The 23,020-nt window shown below is 33.3% G+C and overlaps 6 protein-coding genes across 10 annotated transcripts in view; 5 read left to right on the top strand and 1 right to left on the bottom strand.

The window, feature by feature from the left end:
* Positions 1–23,020, bottom strand: part of LOC139772042 (gustatory receptor 10) — a 115,611-nt gene that overhangs the window by 29,947 nt on the left and 62,644 nt on the right. The window lies entirely within an intron of this gene.
* On the top strand, positions 222–6,334 carry Taf2 (TATA-box binding protein associated factor 2). Of its 2 annotated transcripts, XM_071705334.1 has the most exons (19): positions 222–240; positions 319–386; positions 688–904; positions 981–1,197; positions 1,518–1,756; positions 1,828–2,049; positions 2,128–2,341; positions 2,428–2,679; positions 2,769–2,977; positions 3,062–3,301; positions 3,401–3,650; positions 3,720–3,860; positions 3,942–4,132; positions 4,215–4,426; positions 4,499–4,718; positions 4,807–4,960; positions 5,035–5,214; positions 5,294–5,470; positions 5,576–6,334. In XM_071705334.1, exons 2-19 carry the CDS (start codon positions 341–343, stop codon positions 5,816–5,818), a joined length of 3,624 nt encoding a protein of 1,207 aa, XP_071561435.1. In that variant the 5' UTR covers positions 222–240; positions 319–340; the 3' UTR covers positions 5,819–6,334. The 2 variants fall into 2 exon arrangements, with proteins under 2 accessions (XP_071561435.1, XP_071561436.1); XM_071705335.1 differs by lacking the exon at positions 222–240 and having other exon boundaries at positions 5,050–5,214.
* LOC139772036 (transcription factor E2F5) lies at positions 6,639–9,751 on the top strand. Its single transcript, XM_071705330.1, has 7 exons — positions 6,639–6,827; positions 7,184–7,293; positions 7,387–7,657; positions 7,998–8,224; positions 8,484–8,590; positions 8,675–8,722; positions 8,954–9,751. Exons 1-7 carry the CDS (start codon positions 6,720–6,722, stop codon positions 9,067–9,069), a joined length of 987 nt encoding a protein of 328 aa, XP_071561431.1. The 5' UTR covers positions 6,639–6,719; the 3' UTR covers positions 9,070–9,751.
* On the top strand, positions 9,994–12,858 carry LOC139772037 (mpv17-like protein). Of its 3 annotated transcripts, XM_071705332.1 has the most exons (5): positions 9,994–10,326; positions 11,266–11,537; positions 11,684–11,815; positions 11,887–12,149; positions 12,634–12,847. In XM_071705332.1, the coding sequence occupies exons 2-4, from the start codon at positions 11,280–11,282 to the stop codon at positions 12,124–12,126; spliced, it is 630 nt and encodes a 209-aa protein (XP_071561433.1). In that variant the 5' UTR covers positions 9,994–10,326; positions 11,266–11,279; the 3' UTR covers positions 12,127–12,149; positions 12,634–12,847. The 3 variants fall into 3 exon arrangements, with proteins under 3 accessions (XP_071561433.1, XP_071561432.1, XP_071561434.1); XM_071705331.1 differs by having other exon boundaries at positions 11,887–12,858; XM_071705333.1 differs by lacking the exon at positions 9,994–10,326 and adding an exon at positions 10,333–10,506 and having other exon boundaries at positions 11,887–12,847.
* Positions 12,803–23,020, top strand: part of LOC139772035 (aminopeptidase N-like) — a 28,898-nt gene continuing 18,680 nt past the window's right edge. The window contains exon 1 of the mRNA XM_071705329.1: positions 12,803–12,854. The gene's annotated coding sequence lies outside the window, so the exon portion shown is untranslated. The remainder of the gene's footprint in view (positions 12,855–23,020) is intronic.
* On the top strand, positions 13,310–23,007 carry LOC139772034 (aminopeptidase N-like). 2 transcript variants are annotated; one of them, XM_071705326.1, is made up of 12 exons: positions 13,310–13,451; positions 15,047–15,537; positions 15,933–16,382; positions 16,852–17,035; positions 17,683–17,830; positions 18,025–18,106; positions 18,453–18,826; positions 19,133–19,407; positions 19,966–20,156; positions 20,591–20,890; positions 21,004–21,073; positions 21,626–23,007. In XM_071705326.1, the coding sequence occupies exons 2-12, from the start codon at positions 15,071–15,073 to the stop codon at positions 21,764–21,766; spliced, it is 2,682 nt and encodes an 893-aa protein (XP_071561427.1). In that variant the 5' UTR covers positions 13,310–13,451; positions 15,047–15,070; the 3' UTR covers positions 21,767–23,007. The 2 variants fall into 2 exon arrangements, with proteins under 2 accessions (XP_071561427.1, XP_071561428.1); XM_071705327.1 differs by having other exon boundaries at positions 13,322–13,451; positions 15,476–15,537.

The following is a 23,020-nucleotide window of genomic DNA, read 5'->3' as shown; positions in this document are numbered from 1 at the left end:
ATCACCCGAGCGCTGAAAATCTATAGTGCACGTAACATATGCTGTAGGATTTTTAGCACTTTGGTGATGTTTCTGCACGCAGCCCTGCGTAAACAAATACACCCATATATTATGTAAATATGTGTATATATATGTCATATGATGTGTGTGTGTGTGTGCGTGCGTTAGTGCGGCTGTGGATATATGTGTCAGTAGTGGTCAGTGCCTCTGGTGTCTCGTCAATCGTCATTCTTTGTGGTTGTGAGTTGTGTGGTTAGCTGTAGCGTGCTTAGCATGGCGTTCCGTGTTGTTCTGTGCTTTATCTTTCTCTGTGGATAGTTGTAAATAAATAAATAGAAACATGAAGAAGGAAAAAACTGGCGATAACAGCCGTCCATATAAATTAAGTAAGAAAAACGGTCACGTCTTCATTTAACAATTATCTTTACTGGTTATATTTCTGTCCATCGTTTCAATTTTTATTAATGTTCGCTGGAATTTTATTTATTTATTCTAAATTTTTTATTACGGCCATTTAACAGAGAATAATGCATACATTGTAACATGTTCTGGAGTATAAGTAAAAATTGCGTTTTTTTGATATTATGTTTTGAGGTTATGTTCCAGAAGTTAGATTTATGTATCAATTTGACATATTATCATTTTTATTGAAGTAATTAATGTATTTCAATGCAATTTATATTACAGCTCATCAAATATTAAGCTTAACGGGAATAAGTTTTCAAAGAAAAAGCATTATTGGTTTTGTCGAGTTGACGATTATACCTCTGCGAGACACTCTCAGGCTAGTGAAACTTAATGCTAAACAATGCAGGATATACCGAGTGTGTTTAAATGACACCTATGAAGCTCCTTTCCAATATTTTGATCCGTTCCTGGATATCTGCCAGGGAGATAGTAAACAGTAAGCAAATCTCTTCTCGATAGCTCAAAATTGATACTCGAGGTTGTTAATAGACTGATTATCAATTTTATTGCAGACGGTCCCTGGAATTTTTCTCTAATATGCACCTAGCGGCAGCTCAAAAAGTTGATCCCGACAATAACGCTGGTGAATTAGTGGTTCAAATACCACCGGATGCAGCACATTTGGTTGCGGAAGGCCGAGGATTAAGGATTAGCATTGAGTTTTCCTTGGAGCAGCCACAAGGAGGAGTGCATTTCGTAGTACCAAACTGCGAAGGAACTCTAGCTGAGGTAAGTCAGTGTGTTGTAACGAAAGAGTTTTCTTTTTACTCTCAAAATTGTAATACCTTGACTCTATGGTTCGATAAGATTTGATACGGATTGCACTTTATGGATTTCCAAATTTCTTTATATTCCAGCAATAATGTCAATAATTTTCTATCTTTTTTCATAAAAAACTAATTTTTTCCAGTAAATAATATTTATACCAAGCAATTTTGGCTTTACGTTTTTTAAAACTAATAATCTACAATCCTTATGATGCAATAATATGGCAATATTTTTCTAAAACGAAATTCTTTGTACTAATAATAATTTTTTTTTTTTTTTAGAAAGGTGCCCATATGTATACATACAGCTATGAAAATTCATCTAGATTATGGTTTCCATGTGTGGATAGTTTTGCTGAACCATGTACTTGGAAATTGGAATTTACTGTTGACGATTCGATGACTGCAGTCTCCTGTGGAGATCTGGTCGAGGTGGTCTACACACCTGACATGCGTAGAAAAACATTTCATTATGTGCTCAACACTCCTGCGTGTGCTCCAAACATTGCACTAGCAGTCGGGTAAACAATTGGAAGTTAATCAACATCTTGCTATTTATAGTATAATAAATGTAAATTCCTTTCTTTTATAGACCCTTTGAGATTTTTGTGGATCCGTACATGCATGAGGTGACTCATTTCTGCCTGCCTCAACTTTTGTCATCTCTGAAAGTATCCGCAAAATACATGCACGAAGCATTCGAATTTTATGAGGAAACCTTGTCGAATCGATATCCATATTCCTGTTACAAGCAGGTCTTCGTTGATGAGATAGACGAAGACATTAATGCCTATGCTACTATGAGCATTTTAAAGTAAAATTAATCTCTTTTGTTTCACATATAATTAAATTCCACTGCTGTACTTACTCACGATGAGTTGTTTACTTTCAGTACGAATTTACTACACTCTACTGCAATTATAGATCAAGTATACATTACTAAGAAAGCAATGGCGCAAGCAGTTGCAGAACAATTTTTTGGATGTTTTATATCTATGCAAAATTGGTCAGATACGTGGTTACCTAAGGGCATTTCCACGTATCTAACAGGACTCTATGCAAAAAAATGCTTTGGAAATAATGAATACAGAGAATGGATTCAATCCGTAAGTACCTATAAGTCATGATAAGTCCCTGCACATTATGTTCTTTTCAACTTATTTAATTATCTTGGTTAATATAATTTTTGTAGGAATTACAAGAAGTCGTGAAATATGAAGAACAGTTCGGTGGTATAATATTAGATCCATCTCAAGCACCAGCACCATTACCTATTGCGGCTAATACTCCAGCGCCTGCTCCTCGAGCTCCCGACCCCGGATTTTATTTTCCTATTAAAAATTTACATACCATGTCTCCAAGATACATTCAAGTTCTCCGCAAGAAAGCACATCTAATCATGAGAATGCTGGAACATAGGATCGGCCAAGAATTATTACTTCAAGTAAATATACATATATATCTCTCTCTTTTTTATTTTTTAAATATATAATAGTAGATTGTACAGTTAATTATATATTTAATGGTTTATAGGTATTCAATAAACAATTGTCTCTGGCAGCTAATGCCGCACAACAAAAAATAGAGTCTGGCCTGTGGTCACACATGTTGATTAGTACAAATGTATTCGCTAAGGCAATCTTTACTGTAACAGGAAAAGATATGTCAGTATTTATAGATCAATGGGTGAGAACGGGAGGACATGCGAAATTTAGCTTAAGTTTTGTATTTAATAGAAAAAGGTACTTTTCTGCTTGAGTTTAGTTCTATCTATTATTATCTTATATATTATGAAAATTAAAATAACACATATATACATGTTACAGAAATACAGTAGAGTTGGAAATTAGGCAAGACACTACACATCAAAGAGGGATTAGGAAATACGTGGGCCCGTTAGTAGTCAATATTCAAGAACTGGACGGTACTTTCAAGCACACATTACAAATTGAAGGTACAATGGCCAGGGCGGACATCACATGTCACAGTAAAAGTCGTAGAAACAAGAAAAAGAAAATTCCGCTGTGTACCGGCGAGGAAGTCGATATGGATCTTTCTGCTATGGAGTAAGATCGCGATAATTCTTATTGCAAACATTATGCAAGAAACGTAAATTTATTATATATTATCTAAAAAAAAAAAAAACATTTATTGTTTATCTACAGCGATTCTCCAGTATTATGGATCAGACTTGATCCTGAAATGACAATCATGCGCGCTGTGCAAATTGAACAACCTGATTATCAGTGGCAATATCAATTGAGACACGAGAGAGACGTCACCGCACAATTGGAAGCGATCGAAGCTTTGCAGCATCATCCAACACCTGCCACACGATTAGCGTTGACCGATACAATTGAGAACGAACATTGTTACTATAAAGTCAGACTTCGCGCTGCTAATTGCTTGACAAAGGTCAGTCATTATTAAACGCCATTATTAAAATAATTTATTTAATTCAATTTTACAAATATGTACATACAGGTGGGAAACGCAATGGTAGCAACATGGTCAGGCCCACCAGCGATGTTGGCCATATTTAGAAAATTATTCGGATCTGCGTCGTGCCGACGAATTATTAAACAAAACAATTTCTCGAATTTTCAACATTACTTTCTACAAAAGGTTAAGTGCGAGTTAATACGTACTTAGATCAGAATTATTTAGTAATATCTTTTCTCTGAACCTTTGTACATCTGTGTGCAGACTATACCAGTCGCAATGGCAGGATTACGCAATGCCCACGGTATCTGTCCACCGGAAGTGTTAGCCTTTTTAATGGATCTTTTCAAGTATAATGACAACAGCAAGAATAGATATTCCGACAATTATTACAGAGCTGCGCTAATCGAAGCTCTTGGCGCGACTGTTACACCAGTTATCAGTGTGCAACAAGGGTATGAACATTCGAATTTTATTTATAACAAGACAGATAATAATCCGACGAAAAGATAAATTTCTTAATGTATACCATTACAGCACGGCTATTACGGCCGATTCTCTATCAATCGACACGAAGGCCATTTTAGAAGAGGTCACGAGAAACTTAAACTTAGAGAAATTATTACCCTGCTACAAATATACCGTCAGCGTAGCTTGTCTTAAAGTTATACGTATCCTTCAAAAGTTCGGTCACCTTCCAAGCAATCCTCATCTTTTCAGAGCATACGCAGCATATGGGCAATTTATAGGTAATATTCTAGATTTCAATAACAATATTTCTGAATTGCCAGAATTCTTAATGATCAATCAACATTTTCCAGACGTTCGAATCGCAGCTTTAGAAGCCTTGGTCGATTTTACTCGTGTCGACGGCAAATGGGAAGACTTGGAGTTCTTATTAGATATGGCTGAAATGGATCCACATCCCGGTGTACGCCATAGACTCGTACGTCTGATGGTGGAAAATCCGCCATTCGAGAGAGCCCATAAACATCGCTTGGATAAACCAGATCTAGTTGACCGTATATGGAACTTGATTAAGTACGACAGTTCTTCTTTAATCTCGCCTGTAAATCTTATTTTTCTTTCATGTCAATTAATTAACATATATAATTTTATCTAATTGCAGCGGCATGTTGTCGCACGATGCAAAGTTGCGTTGCGATTTGGTGGATTTATACTATTCTTTGTATGGTATAAAAGTCCCATTTTGTCTTCCCATTCCTGAAATTGTGGCGATTACGAAGCCTAGGAAAGCTGGCCCGCCAAGTCCAGAACGCGAAGTGAGACTTATTTGTGTAATCTATTAGATGATTATAAAGCTTCTTTTTGTAACAAACATTTAAATTTTACTCAGGTGTATTCTGCTCAGGTGAAAGCTGCGCCGGTACAACATCTGAGACACGAGTCGATCGAAGAAGTTGAAAACTTACCTGTTTCGAATAAGAGGAAACCATCTCCCAACAGAGATCCTCCGGGTCCATCAAATCCAGTGGAACATGGACCAGAACTAAAACGACAAAAAACAACAAATAATGTATGGAAAATAGTCTTATCTCTTTTTCCTTGTCCTTGTGAAGTTGTTGAATCAAATCTACGGTTGCTGTGTTTTTTAGGTGGATGAACGAGGAATTCCGATACCTGGTGAAGGAAAAGTAAAATCTGAATATTATAGCGATAATTCCGCATCACTGCCTGGTATCATGGGAACTCCTGGTCCTGTAGGCTTCGAGCCTGGGATGTTTAAAAAGGATTCAGAAGAGCACAAGCCGAAGAGTGATTCCAGCAATAAGGTACACGAAGTTTTTCAAGTAGTAGAAAGTATTTTTGTACAACAATGTTTTTTGTGTGTCAGAAATATAAAATATATATTAAACTCGCATCCGTTGTTTTTGCAGAGTAAAAAGAAAAAGAAGGATAAGAAAAAACACAAGCACAAGCATAAGCATAAACACGATCACAAGCATAATAAGGATAAGGATAAAAAGGAAAAGGATAAGGCTAAAGATAAAGAGAAGGAAAAGGACAAAAGCAAGGACAAGGATTCGTCCGCTTTAAAGATTAAAGATGAGACTCTCAGCTCTGCAAGTTCTAGTCAGAGTCCAGAGCCAACTGTCACCAACGAACTTCTTTTTCCTTAAGAACGTTTAGTTATCGGTACACAATATTTGAAACTTTTTAATACCACCTCTGTTTATTTTGTATGACTATACAATTTAATCATGAAGCAATAAGATGTACGCACGGCGTCATAAACGTCTTCTCGCCACAAGATAGCCGCGTCCGGGTTAAATAATAGCTAATAATAAGATCTGTTCGTGTTGCCTGTACTTTTTGCACTTAGAATCTTCGCTTTCTCTTTCTCCAACATAATGTATATTTATCTCGTTTTAAATACAGGGATTATTGGGAATTTCAAGCAACATAACCAAATCTATAGCTATCTATCTGACTCGGACGCGGCTATCTTCAGGTGCGAAAGCGTTTATGACGCCGTGTGTAAATGATCTTCAATATCTATACATATATATATTAAATGTATATATTTATAAATATTATATATATCTATGTATATACATAATATCTATAAATATTATATATATTTATTTTATTATAAATATTCCATATGTACATAGTAATAAATGTCACGACATTAATTAGCGTATTTTATTACATAAAAATAAAAAAAATTGATTGTAAGTATCTACCGCAAATGGTATGCGATAATAAAGATCAAGTAACGATTATTTTTTTGCAATTTTTTCCTGGGCATATAACAATTTATCTTTATTACTAATTGCCACGAGCGTGCACGATTATAAGTCCCGGAACGAGTGATTTTCCAAAAATTTTATCGATATCCGCAGATATATCCCGTTCGGATATAAATTATCCGATATTCGTTATTCAGGTTCGTTACCGACACCAGAGGCGCGCTCACATTTGAATAGCCGTTGCGCGCTTGCTAGGATGGCGTCCGTGGCGTTGCGGCAATTTCGAAGGGACTAGCAAGTTTTGAAAATTTTCGCAACGACCGAGATAATGGCAGATAATCAGCAGAGCCGATTCGAGAAGTCTCTCGGGCTGCTGACCACCCGCTTCGTGACCCTGCTCCAGAAGGCGAAGGACGGCGTGCTGGATTTGAAAGTCGTGAGTACGCTCGGCTGCCTCGCGAGGCCACCGAAAAAGTTAACCTGTACTAGGTTAAGTGACCGCGGGCTTACACGTCATACTCGGGTTGCGGGAATTTTGAAAGAAGTGCGCGGCGCGGGGGGACCGGCGTGCGTGCCCCCGGGCCCGTTTCCCCAGCTCCGCGGACGTTCCCGTTCGTCGCCGCGCGGCCACGGGCCCCGCGCTCGGCGCGGTCGACGCGCCGACGGTGTTACAACATCGTAACACGCGATCCCACCTTAACCTATAAGAAACGCGGGCCGCGGGGCTCCCGGCGGGACGCCGCGGCGTCCAGCGACCGACCGAGGTGGTTACTCTACATACGGACGTTACAGGCCGCGGATCTTCTGGAGGTACGACAAAAACGGCGCATCTACGACATCACGAACGTCCTCGAGGGTATCGGCCTCATAGAGAAGAAGAGCAAGAACAGCATCCAATGGAAGTAAGTGTCACCCCTTTATTCTCGTTTTAATGCCGCTAGCTCTGTCTCTCTGCCGCCACGTGCACCACTACTTTGCGAATTTGTGTTTCATAGGGGTGCGGGACCTGGCTGCAACACTCAGGAGGTTGGCGAGAAGCTGACGGACCTGAAGGAGGAGATCAGCAAGCTGGAGGATCACGAACAGCTGCTGGACACCCATACCCAGTGGATACAGCAGAGCATAAAGAATATACAGAATGACATTGGAAATAGGAAATATGCGTATATTACGTACGAGGATGTTAAGGAGACCTTTGCGGATCAGTTCGTGCTAGGGATACAGGGTCCACCGGATATGGAGATCACAGTACCAAATGTCTTGAAGGTATACAAAAGGATATCCGGAAAATGTTTGTTCTACTTCGTTGCAGCTCTGGATAGACCAAAGTTTCCAAACTAATTATAATTACAACTTTTATGGGTTATAAGCCAATCTCCATTCTGGAAGATTGAGCTTGTTTTTTTAACTTATTTATTGTTCTTATTATTTGGAAATTTCTCCAAAGGACGATACAAACAACGAGATCTGAGCATCAAACTCAGATCTTTTACTTGACATACCACTGCTTTATCAATGAGTTATATCCATTTAGAAAATATTTAATGCAAATTACTTTGATGTACATTTGTCTTTAATGTGTCCTTATTTTTTACATATTTGGCAGACTGTCATTCAAGACGATGCAGTGATAAATTATAACATGATCCTGAAAAGTAATACAGGAGAGATAAAAGTGTATATGGTCCAACCTGAGTTAGCTAAAACTTACGATAATAAAGTGTTGGAATTGGAAATGAGATTAAAAGAAGAATCCAAGGGTACAAAGCGTGGAAACGAGGATGAAAAGAAAGAGGAAGAGGTTATTGTTAAACCAAAGAGAAAAGTTGGAAGGTAAGTGGAAATAAAGAAAAAAAAAAAACATGTACAGTCTCTGCGTATGCTCTAATCGCATCAGGAATAGTAAAATAATATTCCTGATCTGCACAGAGCAAATAGTACAATTGCTAATTGCCAATTGATTTTGTAAAGGGGATGAATAGTTATCAAGCTTTAGCTATTCATTTGATACAAAATGCACATTTTTACATTTTATATCTATTTCTCAAAATTACAATTATATTGGAATACATTAAATTTATTTCAACATTAGGCCACCAAAAAACAGTACTAAACCAGATCCGATAACTGACGAAGAAGAAGAAGAAGATTCGGAATTGATAGAAGCTAAGATAGTTTTACGGGATGTCAGCACCTCAGGTATTTTATCTTGATTTGCATTTATTTATTATATATTGCAGTGTAAAGTTTTTGAACCACGTTCTTAATTATTTTTAATTACAGATATTGTCCAAAGAGAGTTGGAGTTTTTTGATCAATTCTATTCTGACTGTAAGTCAAATTTTAAGTCCATATTCATAGTCCGATTTTATATTTAAGATCGTTTTAAGTACGATCTCGAGATGCCATACGGTCATTTCTGGATGAGATCTTAAGACTGTCCACGATCAGACTTAAGACGATCTTGAATATAAGATCGGGCTGTGAATACTATCCTTATATTTCTTTTTGTACATACCTAAACAATCAAACATCTAATGTCTGTATAAATTTTATTTGCAGTTTGTGGACCATTAATGAGATTAAGTCCACCTCCTGGAGAGAAAGATTACCATTTCAATCTTAGTGAGAATGAGGGTGTTTATGATTTATTTGACATTAAGAGTGTTCGACATTAATGAGTGTTGAATCGATGTAGCTTCGATTTGCAAAATGAAGACTGTGCCAACAGCATGCAAAGTTGAAATCGGGGAAAATCTGGTAAAATCATTAAGGAGAATTTGTGCATATAATTTTAGGGGAACCAATGGATCACAATCATTGAGAGTATACAGTATTTTTTTATTATTGAAAGTACGGGAAACTAGTGCGAGGCATTGTGAAGATACCTACAACCTGTTCTAATTGCTGTTTATTTTGTACATTGCTGAGAGTAATTCAAAGTTTTAAAAGCATCTTTTATATATATATATATATATATATATATATATATATATAGATCTACTAGAGATTATCCTTGTAGCTTTTAAGTTGGCTCACAAGCTTGCTTCATGAACATGAATCACTGGACGAAAATATATAATTGTTCATCGCAACAATTTTCCGTTTAATATGAAAAAAAATTGAACGTATACAAATCAAAAAGAATGTAGTTTTCTGTACATTGTAACACGATGTTATTAAGCAAGCTTTCGTCAGATGTCGAACTTTTGTAAGAATTTGCATGCACATATCCCTAATGTATTCTAGATACTGCAACGTGATTAGAATGAATGTATTGCGCGCAGCGTGCGCGAGTTCGACATTTTTTAAAATATTTTACGAATTATATGTACCCAGATCTTTACTACTGGCAACGCATATGCATCTGCTTATATTTGTGTACAGTATATCTCCTTTATCGCGTGACACGCAGGCTCATCAAGTGAATTGTATTTCTTATAATACAGCTCTCTTACATATATATATATATGTATACACGACTGCAGAAACCCCCGACATTTCGTTTTCTGTGACGAGTCTTACGTCGCGGATATCAGTATAATATTATCGACCTCTCTTGTCGAGCTCTCTACGTTACCAGAGAGTAAGGTGCGCAGCAAATGAGCGATTGTGCAACGCGGCCGATGCAGCGGAAAAGCGTGCCCGTATCGGCGGATGACGTGTACCAAGGACAGATAAGAATGGATCGACCAATTTCGTCATCACGTCAGCACGTGTTCCGTCAACGTCGGGGGCACTCGGCCAGTCGCCCGCGTCACGTCGCAACGAGAGAACCACGCGAGATCCCCCCAGATGCAACGGCTTCGTCACACGACGCATAACGCACGCAACGGCCGCAGCCTGTCAAAATTGAACGCAGCGAGCGCGTTCCCCAAGGAACGTCGCGTGACTCTGCGGTGTTCCTGCGTCCGTTTCCCCTGACACCACGGAAGGTAACCGACTCGAAGCTTCATGCGAGCGACAACCGTGACGTAATGCACTACCAGAATTGCGAAACTTGTGTGTCATGTCGAGATTTTTAGGGAAACAAATCGATCGTCGACGCGCGATAGACAAAGAGATAACAGGGTGATTTCGATTAAGCTCCGATTAGCTCCGAATTAATTTGTCAGGTAATATCTGCAATACATTGAGAATAGAATTATCAATTTCTTTTTGTTTGTTTCATAGAAGAAAAGATTAGAGATTGGGGACGATGAATTGTGTGTGACCGGAAATTTTTAACAACTCTGCCAGCTGAACTAATCGTCGATTAAGTTGATTAGAGTTTGATCGAAGACTTGAACAAAAGTGATTATCTGATATTTTTTAAAATTCATACTGATTATGCAGTTTTACTTTGACATCTCTTCAGTATTTCAATAACTTTTTTTTTCTTTTTAATCGAATTAATTGTACAATATTTTTCCTAAACTGCATTTAAATCGTTCAATGCGCTACTCAAAAGCCAGAATTTTTCCCGAATATTTTTAACAGTTTTTGATATTGACAAAATAAAAATCGATGATCTTATGGAGGTTTGCGTTGTAAATATGTATGCTTACTTATGAATTATAAGTATACCTATATAATAATAGACATGCTGAGCACAGCGTGCGCTGTCGTGCTAGCACGCTTGGTTATCGGGGAAAATATGAATTTTATAATATAATTGTATTATGATCGAGTTGTAAATTGTGTAGATATGTCGACGGTCGATAATGTCTGTATCCTTAAATTATCCCGGGCCTATTGGGCCCTATTTGATAATCACGAAAATTTATCTAGACTATATTATTGATAGTACTTCAATAATATGATATTGATTTTCTTATTTGTTACTATTAATAAAGTGTAAAATGATGATTTTAAATATCTGTATGTTTTTGCAGCCTACGCATCGACAATGCGCACCATATTCGTAAAGTTCCGCGAGATCTCGCAGAAATACCCGATTGTTCGAGGCATGGCATCCTACTCGATTATATGGCCCTCCGCGTGTCTGTTACAACAAAAGATAATGGGGAAAGAAGAGTTTAATTATGCGGAGGCCGTGCGATTCAGTCTATACGGCAGTCTTTACGTAGCACCCACACTGTACTGCTGGCTGAGATGCGCGTCTTATTTCTGGCCGAAGGCGAATTTGAAGTCTGCAATCACTAAGGTGTATAACATATATGTACATACATGTATATGTATAACGAAAATTGAACAGTTTAAATTACACAATTTTGTATGACAAATTGATTTATTTAAAAAATGGCTTGATGGAAATTAAATGATAACGAAATAACTGGATAATAATTGCAGGCTTTGATTGAACAAGTTACGTACGGCCCCGCAGCTATGTGTTCCTTCTTCTTTGGCATGAGCCTTCTTGAATTAAAGCCAGTTTCGGAATGCGTTGACGAGGTCAAAATTAAGTTTTGGCCAACATACAAGGTATATCCTCGATAAACCGTGTTCTTAAATTGGAGATTAAGCGGATTAATGAGAGATTATTTTCCTCCTAGATTGCCATTTGCGTATGGCCAATTCTACAAACTATCAATTTTATCCTAATCCCGGAGCGAAATCGTGTTGTGTACGTCAGCGTATGCAGTTTAGTCTGGACATGTTTCCTTGCATATATGAAATCTATCGAAGGGAAGCGGAAGCAGAAGCTGGCAGATAATGTTAATTCCAAGATGATAACGGATAAAGCGCAAACCAACGAGAGAGCCGGTCATATGCAGATTCCTCTACTACGATGAAAGTTTTAGGAAATTGACATGCTGTTAGATTAATTTATTTGTACATAGGTCTTGCAATTGGAACTATATTTATATTTTATACAGTATGTGACACGGGATTCACTTATGATTATCTGTGATATTCACAGTACAAAAGTATTACTTTTATTTCTGCAGGAATTTGTTATGACATGATTAATAGAGGAAAGTCCCCTATTATGGGATAGTATCCTAATATGAGATAGCGAGGTTTCTGCTAAACTAATAGGTTCCACAGAGACATATTATGAGATTCTATCACATAATATCCCATATTAGGATTCTATCCCATAATAGGGGACTTTCCTCTATATTAATAATATTTAAAAAAATTTTTTTAATATATTGCGATCTTTTTAAGTAAAAATAGCATGATTGACAATAATATATTTGACACAATTGTTAAGATTGATAATAATGTTAAATATAAAAAATGAGAATAAAATTTTAGACGAGATTTATCAGATCGGATTTGTGGTTTTTTTTCAGTTTTTTAATCTTCCCTGTGGTGCGTTAGAAATTATACGCAGGAATCTTCAATGAGTTTCTTAATAACATAGGACTTGAAGAAAAACGTAATGAAGATGTGATTTTATAAAACTGAATAGACTAGAAGCCATGAAATGGGCATGCATTGTTGGTAATGCAAAATGTAAGGAAGTGGCGATCATTAAATTGCATAAGCATCTAGAAGATCCTGATACTCACAAGTAATTCAACTTTATTATTTAATTGCATGTCCATATATATGTGTATTCTCCTTATCCTCAAGTTTTTCCCTCGATATTCACTTTCCAATAGCGTATGTCATATTAAAATAATAATACTTGTATACAAGTTGTATACAAGTATAAAAGTATACATATTGAGTGGGATTAATTGTGCATTGTGTAATTATTTTAGCGCAAAATGAAAATTTAATTTAAAATGATAAATGTATTATACAAGTGATTTAAATCCGACTAATTTAAAAGTGTAACTGACAAAAACAACTTCACAATATTAACGTATAAATAAACATATTTATGAGCTATGATCTTCCTCTAGATATCTTTGTTCACAAATATTTAAAAAAAATGATAACAATGGTACGAGTCTGTCAATTCCGTGAGGCACTGTATTTACATGACATATCTATTGAAACATCAGAGATTGACATTGTAGTCAGTATTCGATAATCTTTCGAGATGGCAAAACGGCAATTACGCTGAGCTATTCCTGATAATAACGGCTTTCGTGGCGACAACGTATAACTTAATTGCTGCAAAGAACAGTATTTTAATCAGCACACAATTGTAGTATACAAAGTAAGTCGTTAAAAGCAATAATAATTAATTATTTTTCTCGTTGAAGATATATATATATATATATATATATATATATATATATATAAATTTTGAAAGACAAAACATAATTAAATTTCATTTTATTTCGTCGAGATTATCTATTCTCATGGATTGTAAATTTTCATTTTAAATATGTATTTTTTAAATCAATCGACATATTTTGTTTCTTATTGTTGCCGCGTGAGCTGGCAAAATGAGAGCTGGAAAATGAAAGATTTAATATAATTTCGAAATCTCAACACATAGCGTTACGAAAGTAGAACAAAATTTGAAATTATACAAAAGACGAGATCATTATTATTATTGATAAATAAATGAAACAATTTTATTAATAATTATATTAATAATTTGTTTTAGAAATCAATCAGAGATTCCTTACCTATTCTATATCTTTACTTTTCGGTCCATTTATTATTTAAAAACTGAGGAACGAAAATTATACATATATATAAGAAAGTCAAAAGGCTAAATACGAGGAAATAAAGGCTGCGGTCCGATTCAGGCTCACAGCGTTATAAGCATCATTCTGTCTTCGTTGCACATCGAATATCAAACGAAGATAGAACGATGCTTATAGCGCTGTGAGCGTGAATCCGACCGCAGCCAAAAAACGTTACTGTTAAAACCTAGCTTCTATAGTTTATTGTCCAAAGGTATACAAAACATTCTAGACGTTTCAACAATACTAAGTTTTTTTCAATAAATTAAATTATTCTGTGTTTAGAATATTTTAACGATAACACAACTTTTATTTGCTGGTATTTGGCTTTTTGACTTTTTCATATTGTTTTTACATCTGACAAACATTTATCTATTTATTATTTGACAATTATACTTTCAAAATTCTATCTAATTAATAATTTCCGAGCAAAAATTTCTCTCAAGAAATTTAATAACCAAAATTAATAAACATTAAATAGATATTAGGCGAAAATATATTAGGACGCAAATGAAACACAAGGAACAAATTTATCTTTTGCTTTTTTTTACAAACAACTGCTATAACCGATAACTAAATAATTTAAATTTTATTAACAAAATGTACAGACGGCGTCATTAATGCCTTCCACCTGAAGGCATAGTACATGTAACGTGCACTATAGAAATCCCCAGAACACAGCTAGGAAAGCATTAATGACGCCGTCTGTACTTACGTTTTTTCCTTCTAATGACGAAATATTTTATACAGTCAAATGTACACACGTCACTTACAATTAGATCCTTAAAATCCTTTTCAAAAACTGATTAAATTAATTTTTTTAATTCTTAAAAAATATAAAAGTAACAGAATAAATTAATTGTGAGTACATCGAGATGTATCCAATGTTATATATAAAAAAATATTCATTATTTTGCCCGAAGTAAATCTTATATATAGTCTTTTTGATAAAAGTTGGAATTATTTTCTTCTTCTCCTTCTGTTCTTCGGTAATTTTTATTTTTTTCATCTGATATTTATTTCGTATCAAAATTAATATCAAATTACATTAATATGTAATATCTAATTACATTAAACTGAATTGTATTATTTGTTTTGTTTTAACGAAAAATTACAGACACCTAAGACGACGAGTACTAACATGGAATTCTCAACATTGTTACTACATATCGGTCTAATATTAGCCACAATTACGGACTATATTATTGCTGATGATCCAAAATATATCTATCGTTTACCCGTGAACGCAATACCAGTTGATTATAACATTAGTCTGATTATTCCGCATCTCAAAGAAGGCAACACTTTTCACGGTGAAACCAGTGTCACCGTCAACATTGTTTACGCATCCTTTTACATAAGCTTGCACTCGAAAGAATTAGAAATAAATAAAACAGCGACAACGTTGATGAACGACACTATAATCTATAAACCGATAGCACATACTTACGACGATGAAACGAATATATTGACGCTACATTTCAACAATCAATTGTATCGCGGTATTTACACCCTAAACTTGAAGTTTGCTGGTAATTTTTCTCAGGGTGGTTCTCTAGGCAATGGTTTTATGAAAATTCCATACACAGACAAGGAAGGAAACAGCACGTAAGCAAATATTAAAAATATTAAAAACGTACTTATAATGTACATACGTAGACGCTATTTGTTATTACCTTTATTTATTACTTTTATTTATTACCTTCTTTTACTTATTACTTTTATCGTATATCAACTTGTAGCTTTATAATTATTAAAACTGTTTTCCACTATGTAAGTTCAATTACAATAAAGTATTTGCAAGAAGTGCATGATGTAATGTTTAGAAGAATGTTTTAACTTCAGTTAAAAATAAAACGGCATTTCTCTTTCTACTCTTAACAAAATAATTATTACGTATAATGTAATAATAAACGCAATAACTAGTGTTCTCTAAACTCCTGCGTTTTACTCATCATGAGTGGTAAAGTTGTCATTATTTGTAAAATTGTTTAAAATCACAGGTTGGCCGCAACACACCTCACACCAAATAATGCCAGACGAATGTTTCCATGTTGGGACGAGCCAGCGATAAAAGCTTATTTCATGATCTCCGTGATGCATCATCAGGAATACAGGGTATTGTCGAATTGGCCGATGCGAGAGCAGTACAATGTAGAAAATGGCATGATGTGGACACATTTCGATCGCACTTTTACGATGTCCGCTTATCTCGTGGGAATTGTGATTGTATCTAATTTCGTTCGCATTGGAAACGCAGACCAGTCCGATTCTGTATGGTGCAAATCGTCTTTGACATCACAAGCAAGATTCATGCAAAGTATTGCCGAAAAGATCACGCCGCTCTTGGAGGAGTATATCGATAGAACCAAAGGGGTACCGAAAATAGATCACGTCATGATACCAAATTATCCCATCGACGGCATGGAACATTGGGGAATCATTATTTACGAGTAATATATACATAACTAGAAGGATTAGTAATATACATAAGTAAAAAGATTAATATTAAACTATTAGAGCTGGCTAATTACTTTTAGTATTCCACATTTGATAATTAAAGACACGTTCGCTTCAAGTATATTCTAATTTTATTTGCATATTTTCATTCTTAGATTGTCTCAAACAAATTAAAGTGTTTAATTAATGTGTTATGTCATCCCGTCTTTCCATTTATATATACATATGTTTACGTATATATATATATATATATATATATATATATATATATATATATATATATATATATGAAATACATATATGAAAAAAAAGGAAATTTCAAATTTATTTGAATTCCTCGCGTAAGAGAATCATGAATAATGTAATTACTAATTACTTCGAAACAAATTAGACTGCATGCTAACGATGAGAAAGACTATGCTTAATCACATTATGTATATTAAGTTATGTTTTGCCTTTTAGCGAATCAAAAGTCGTCTACGATGAAAGCAAAGATCCCACATTTCGGAGAAGGAATGTGGTGTCGTTAGTAGCACATGAAATCACACATCAGTGGTTCGGCAATTTTATCACCCCATCTTGGTGGTCTGACCTGTGGTTAAGCGAGGGATTTGCTGTGTTCTTCCAGGAGTATTTCCTCAACAAGGTTCTGTTTTTCTATTTAATGAGCAACCTTGCATTAGTATTACCTTTCCTCAACAAGGTTATTTAATATTACTAATGCAAGGTTGCTCATTAAATAGAAAAACAGGAATTAAATATTTCCACATTTTCATAAAATGTATCAAGACGGAGCTAAATATAAATAATGGCACGTTCTTCAATCTGGAATTATAAATAAGATTGTAACCCATTCATTTTTCAAACAATTATAAAAATAATTTAATACAAATTTTTAATAAAATTGGTGAATATTTTATTTTTAGCATCAACCGCGCTTTAAAAATTTGCGATCTAAGCTTATAATTATAGCACAATGATTTCTAAAAATATTTTAATTTTTGCATTCGTCACAATAAACATTTAATACAATAAAAAAAATTCGAATTTTTATATCCTGATTATATTTTTGTGTTCAGTAATCTCCAATATTTAAAAAAATAATTGAACTATATATGATCTTCTCAAAAGTTTAGACGTAAAACGGTTAATATTTGACATGGATAAATTATAATAAAAAATAAAATAGTAAAGTTTTTGAAAGTGGCGGACAAGTAGTATATATCCCTATAAATGCGTACTTTCTTCGAATTTTTATATTCAGCCATATCAGAGGATTATTTTCTGTAATAGATATTTGAAGACTGGCGGTCAATGGACCTTTTCGTTACTGGGACCATGCACCATGCTCTCCATCTAGATGTTGGCTTATTGGAATCTGTTACATTGAACCTTCACGATCACTTGGATGACATCTATGGTGTTGAAGTTTATAGCAAAGGTAAAATTATGTAAATAAAATGAATAGCTTAATGCAGGTAGCACGAAGAAAGAGGTGTAACCGAAAAGTTGATAGACAACAAATTAACTGTTTGCGCAATACGTTCATATATGTCTTACAATTAATTTTATGTGCAAAATATACTTTATAGGCATTACTAGTCGATATATTTTATGACGTGTATTTTATCGTAGCTCCAGCTATATTGCGCATGTTATATCATATAGTGGGCGACGAGGTATTTCGAAAGGGTATCATCAAGTATTTCGCTACAAAGTAAGTATGTATGTATGTATAATATAGTCTATTATAGTTATCACATATCGCAACATTAAATATCATAAGTATAATGTTTCTTGCGTTTACGTTGGAAAATATGAAACATTACATCAGAGACATAAACTTGTGGGTTCAATATCCAATGCTATTCGATTAGAAGAGACCATACTTTATTCCTTAATTATAATTTGACTAATAATAAGCTAGTTTTAAATCATATTCTTAGTTTCTACATATGTATTAATTAAATTGTACATTAATGCTCACGTTTGATTTTGTAATAGTAAATAAATACATACGACGTATGTGTTATAAGCTAATGACAGTCATTTTTCAAATTTAGGCAATATATGGCGGTCACTTCCGATGATTTGTGGAGCGACATACAAAGTGCTAAAAACGAAGCCTCTTGGGTCCCTCGTATGCGAGATCAAAATTTCGGAATAAAAGAAGTGATGGATACGTGGATAAACCAAGATCGTTATCCTGTGCTGAATGTGACGATAAATTACGAAACTAATGAAATGGCAATAACACAAAAATGTTTTCACGAACTTATACCTGCCGATAATAAATGGTGGATACCCATATCCTACACTGACCAGAGCTTTCCGGATTTTTCTAATACTATGCCCAATAATTGGTTAAAACCAGATGAAACTCTTAGAGTACAAATTAATACAAGAGGTTGGATTATCGTCAATCTACAACAAACTGGTATAAATCAATAAATTTTACGCTCTTTTATATCTATCTTATTTGCTTTATCAACACGAAAGTTTTACATTATATTCAAGTTCTTAATATATTTTTTTATTAAAAAGAAGCTTCAAGATTTATATAATTATAATATTCTTCGAAACATTGGTAAATTATTAATGTACATTTTTTTTGTAACAATTGTAAGTTGTAAATTACATAAAATTTGTTTATTACGATAAAGAACATGTCAGTATTTTGAAATGTATCTTGATAATTACAAAGAAAAAGATCTAATAATAAATTTAATGGTTAATTCGACAGCATACTGTCGTGTCTATTATGATATTACAAATCTGGAAAGAATTATACATTACTTGAATTCTGAGGAATACACGAAAATACACGTTCTCAATCGTGCTCAAATTTTGGATGATGCGTTTGCCTTTGTGCTGGAGAACCAATTAGAGAGCTCTGTATTCATGAATCTCATAAGTTACCTAGGACGAGACAGAGATTATATGCCATGGCGTACAATGTTCCGAATAATAACTCGGGTTGTGAGGCACTTTATACTGCCAGAGAGTGAAAGTCTCAAGGTATGTAATATATATATATATATATATATATATAACAGATTATATAAAGATGAAAAAGATGTTTGTAGCGTTATATATTTGGCTCTTTAATTTGTCCAATTCATTTATACTTCTCCGCTTTATAGAATAATTATCGCTTCGCAAATGTTATATTTTCAAAGCTAAGAGTTATATATTGAATTTCTTGTATTAGTATGGATATACAATTTAATACAAAAATTTAAAGTAAATACAAATTTTTTGTACTAATTTTATAAGGTAATATCTAATCCTAAAGTTACACAACAACCCAAAGAACACATTGCGGTCAAAAAAACATCATTTTGACATCATATTGATAAAATAAATGACGTCAGGCAAACCTGTTAATTAACATTAATACAAATGGACATTAGGGAGAGGTGGGCGCAAGCTCGCCGATGACTCTTATGAATTTTATGATAGTGAATGTTCTAACAAAGGCACTAACGAAATATATATATTTGTGTGTGAATCACACGTTTCTTCGCCAGTACCACCAAACCAATGTAAAATTCAATATTATTTTATGATTTTTAGTCACACATATTAAAAATCCTTGATGGGCTTCTTCAGCATGTGGGATACGAAGAAAATCCTGATGATGACGATATCACAAAGATGCTAAGGCTAGATGCCACGTACTACGCATGTACCGTCGGTCACGCGGAATGCAAGAGAAGGGCCGCCGTTAAATTAAGCAAACATTTCGCGGATCCTGATACTCACAAGTAATTTCTTACGATTACCTCATAATTTATATTTGTACGTGTGTGTTGCGGGCACACGTATGCATATATATGGATGTAACCGATTCTTTATTTCTTCAAATCGTCGGACATTCTCTTTACTGTTTCTTCATAATTTCTATTCTTGTTCTAATCTCTAATGCATGGAATAAATATGCGAAACACGTAAAAATATATGTACATATATAATAAGAAGTGTCGTTATCGATGGATTCATCTTGCATTTATTTATTTACTGTAATATATAGTCTTATGTGGTAAATATAGAGTGACAGAACAGCGCACGACGGAAACTTAATTTTGTAAAATAAGATTTACCTAACAGAACGGAAAAAAATACAAAACTTGATCAAATAAAACGTCGGCTATGCGTATGAAGTGCATGTACATCTTTTCCATAGACACATGTATTTTAGAGTTCCACAATGGTGGCAAGATTGGACGTACTGCTTTGGTTTAACGGTAGCTAATAGGACTACTTGGGATAAAATGATGGAACTATATCAGCGAACATCTGATAAGAAACTTTGGGAAACATTGAATTGTGCTGAAAATCCTGATATCATTATCAACTATTTGAATGTTATAGCATCGAATACTATGTTATTTAAGAATTCGGACCATGCATTTATCTTCAATTTAATTCTTCAAAAACATGCACGCAACGATTTGGTCTTGGACTACATATTAACAAAGTTTGATAATATAAAACCAAGGTAGTACATTTCTTTTTACAAATATAAATTCTATTTTTTTTATTTATCTTATACATTAATTAATTTTTAAATAAATGTATCTTATACATAATAATGTTATTTTATTCTTACAGATTATTTCCTACAAGTCTAACGATAAAAAATATCATTTTGAATGTTTTTTCTGACCAACAAATGTCCAAGGTTAGATTTTATAATACTTATAGATTTATACTTATTGATTTTCTATTGATAATCCTTTAACTGTAACGCGCTTAAAATGAAACGTTCATCGTGCGTGGAATTATAGATTAATGCAACTTTTCATAATTAAATTAATATTTATAATTAATTCTGTTCATATTTTTGGGCTATATATTCGTATCTTATAAAGCTATGTTTAAAACTGAGTAATTCTAGCGCGTGGTTTAAAACATAAACTGAATTTTTGTAAGGTAGTAATTAATTCTAAGAATATTACCTTATTATGAATTGACACATATATATATATGCCATTTTTAATTAATAATGTATTTTCGAGAACGTTTATATACATATATATATATATATCTTCTGCAAATAGACAATTTCTTACGTCACATATATACTTCCGCAGCTAAGGGATTAAATATATTTATATGCATACCATGTATTGTTATTGTCTATGTTAAATAAAAAATTATATTTTAAGGAATGGCTGCATAAAAATAACTACATATTAATGATAAACATCATTAACATCCTAATCTGTTTCAGGTGAAAAGATTCGCAGAAATTTATTTCAGTCAAGATCCAAACGCTTTGTCAAGGATTATAAAGCTGTTAGAAAATCGTAAAAATAATCTTAAAGAGTCCGTAGATATTTTTACAAAGCGATTTGGAAGAAATCAAACTTAAGTGACCAATTGATCTGATCAATCAAAAATATCAAATATGATGCAAGACATACAATTACTTACAGAATTTTTCAAACAATATCATTTTTATTTATTATTACCTTTTTGTAAATAATTTTTTATTAATTTTTAATTATTTCTAATACTTTTAATTTTTTAATAATATTTAGTATTTTATTAATAGTCTGGAAGCTATTGATAAAATCATCTATGAAATTTTACTGTTTTATAATTAACAAATAATTTTTATAGTATTAGGTTTGATGTTTGATATTTTTCGTAAAATATCTTTTATAAACGCACTAACATTGATTTATTACTCAGTATAGGAGATTATGCGAATGAATTGTTTCAACTGAATATATAATATTTTATAGATATGTGATAGTATCATTTTCTAATAGCGATACCTACATATATGTTAATAATAATTATAATTAATTATAATCATTGTTTGACTTTGAATAGAAAACACGAAATAATGACGTCGCATTGTACTAAACATTGTAAAAAAACTTTACTTAAACAGTACTAATTACTGTATAGAATAAACATTTCTGTTAACTTTTTATAATTTAATATTATTCATAACCCTCAGTTTCATCATCTTACACGTTGCATATTTTCGTTTACTTTATATATTTTTATTTCGTCTACTATACATATTTTATATATTTATTAATTTTTCAGAATATGAAGAAGTATGGATATTTTGTAATATTTATACTAAAAAGCAACTTGACACGTTATGTTTTATAATCACAAATATAATTTATTTATCAGATTTACATTTATTTCTCTCTATATACTTTACATTTATTTATTATAGTTAGCTAAAACTATTTTTATAATACAAATCTAAATTAATATATTAGTTAAAATATAGCGAAATAATCTTTCAGATCAAGCATATTTCGTTTGTATTAATTATTTCAGTCATCAAGACAATTTCAAATTCTTGTGACATATATGTATAACATATAATTTATTGCCATATCTGTGATTGGTAGTAAATTATGTGCTTTATAATTTTTATTCTCTGTGTTTCTTTAAATATTTTTATAACTTTGTAGCTGAATATATCAAATTTACTATAAAATTGACAATTATGTAGTATAATTATAATATATACCTTAGACTAAATTTATTTTCTCTTATTAGCTCTGTGTGAACTTCTGAAGTAAAATGGCTATGATCTGAGACTATAATTTATATAATATAAATATATTTTTTGAAAAAATATATTATATAACTG

The sequence above is a fragment of the Temnothorax nylanderi genome, unplaced genomic scaffold (assembly GCF_030848795.1).
Source record: "Temnothorax nylanderi isolate EJ_2023f unplaced genomic scaffold, tnyl_v1.0 TNYL_tig0046_pilon, whole genome shotgun sequence".
NCBI classification, from domain to species: Eukaryota; Metazoa; Arthropoda; class Insecta; order Hymenoptera; family Formicidae; genus Temnothorax; species Temnothorax nylanderi.
The sequence above is the reverse complement of the archived record's forward strand: the minus strand, read 5'-3'. Positions and strand labels throughout refer to the sequence as shown.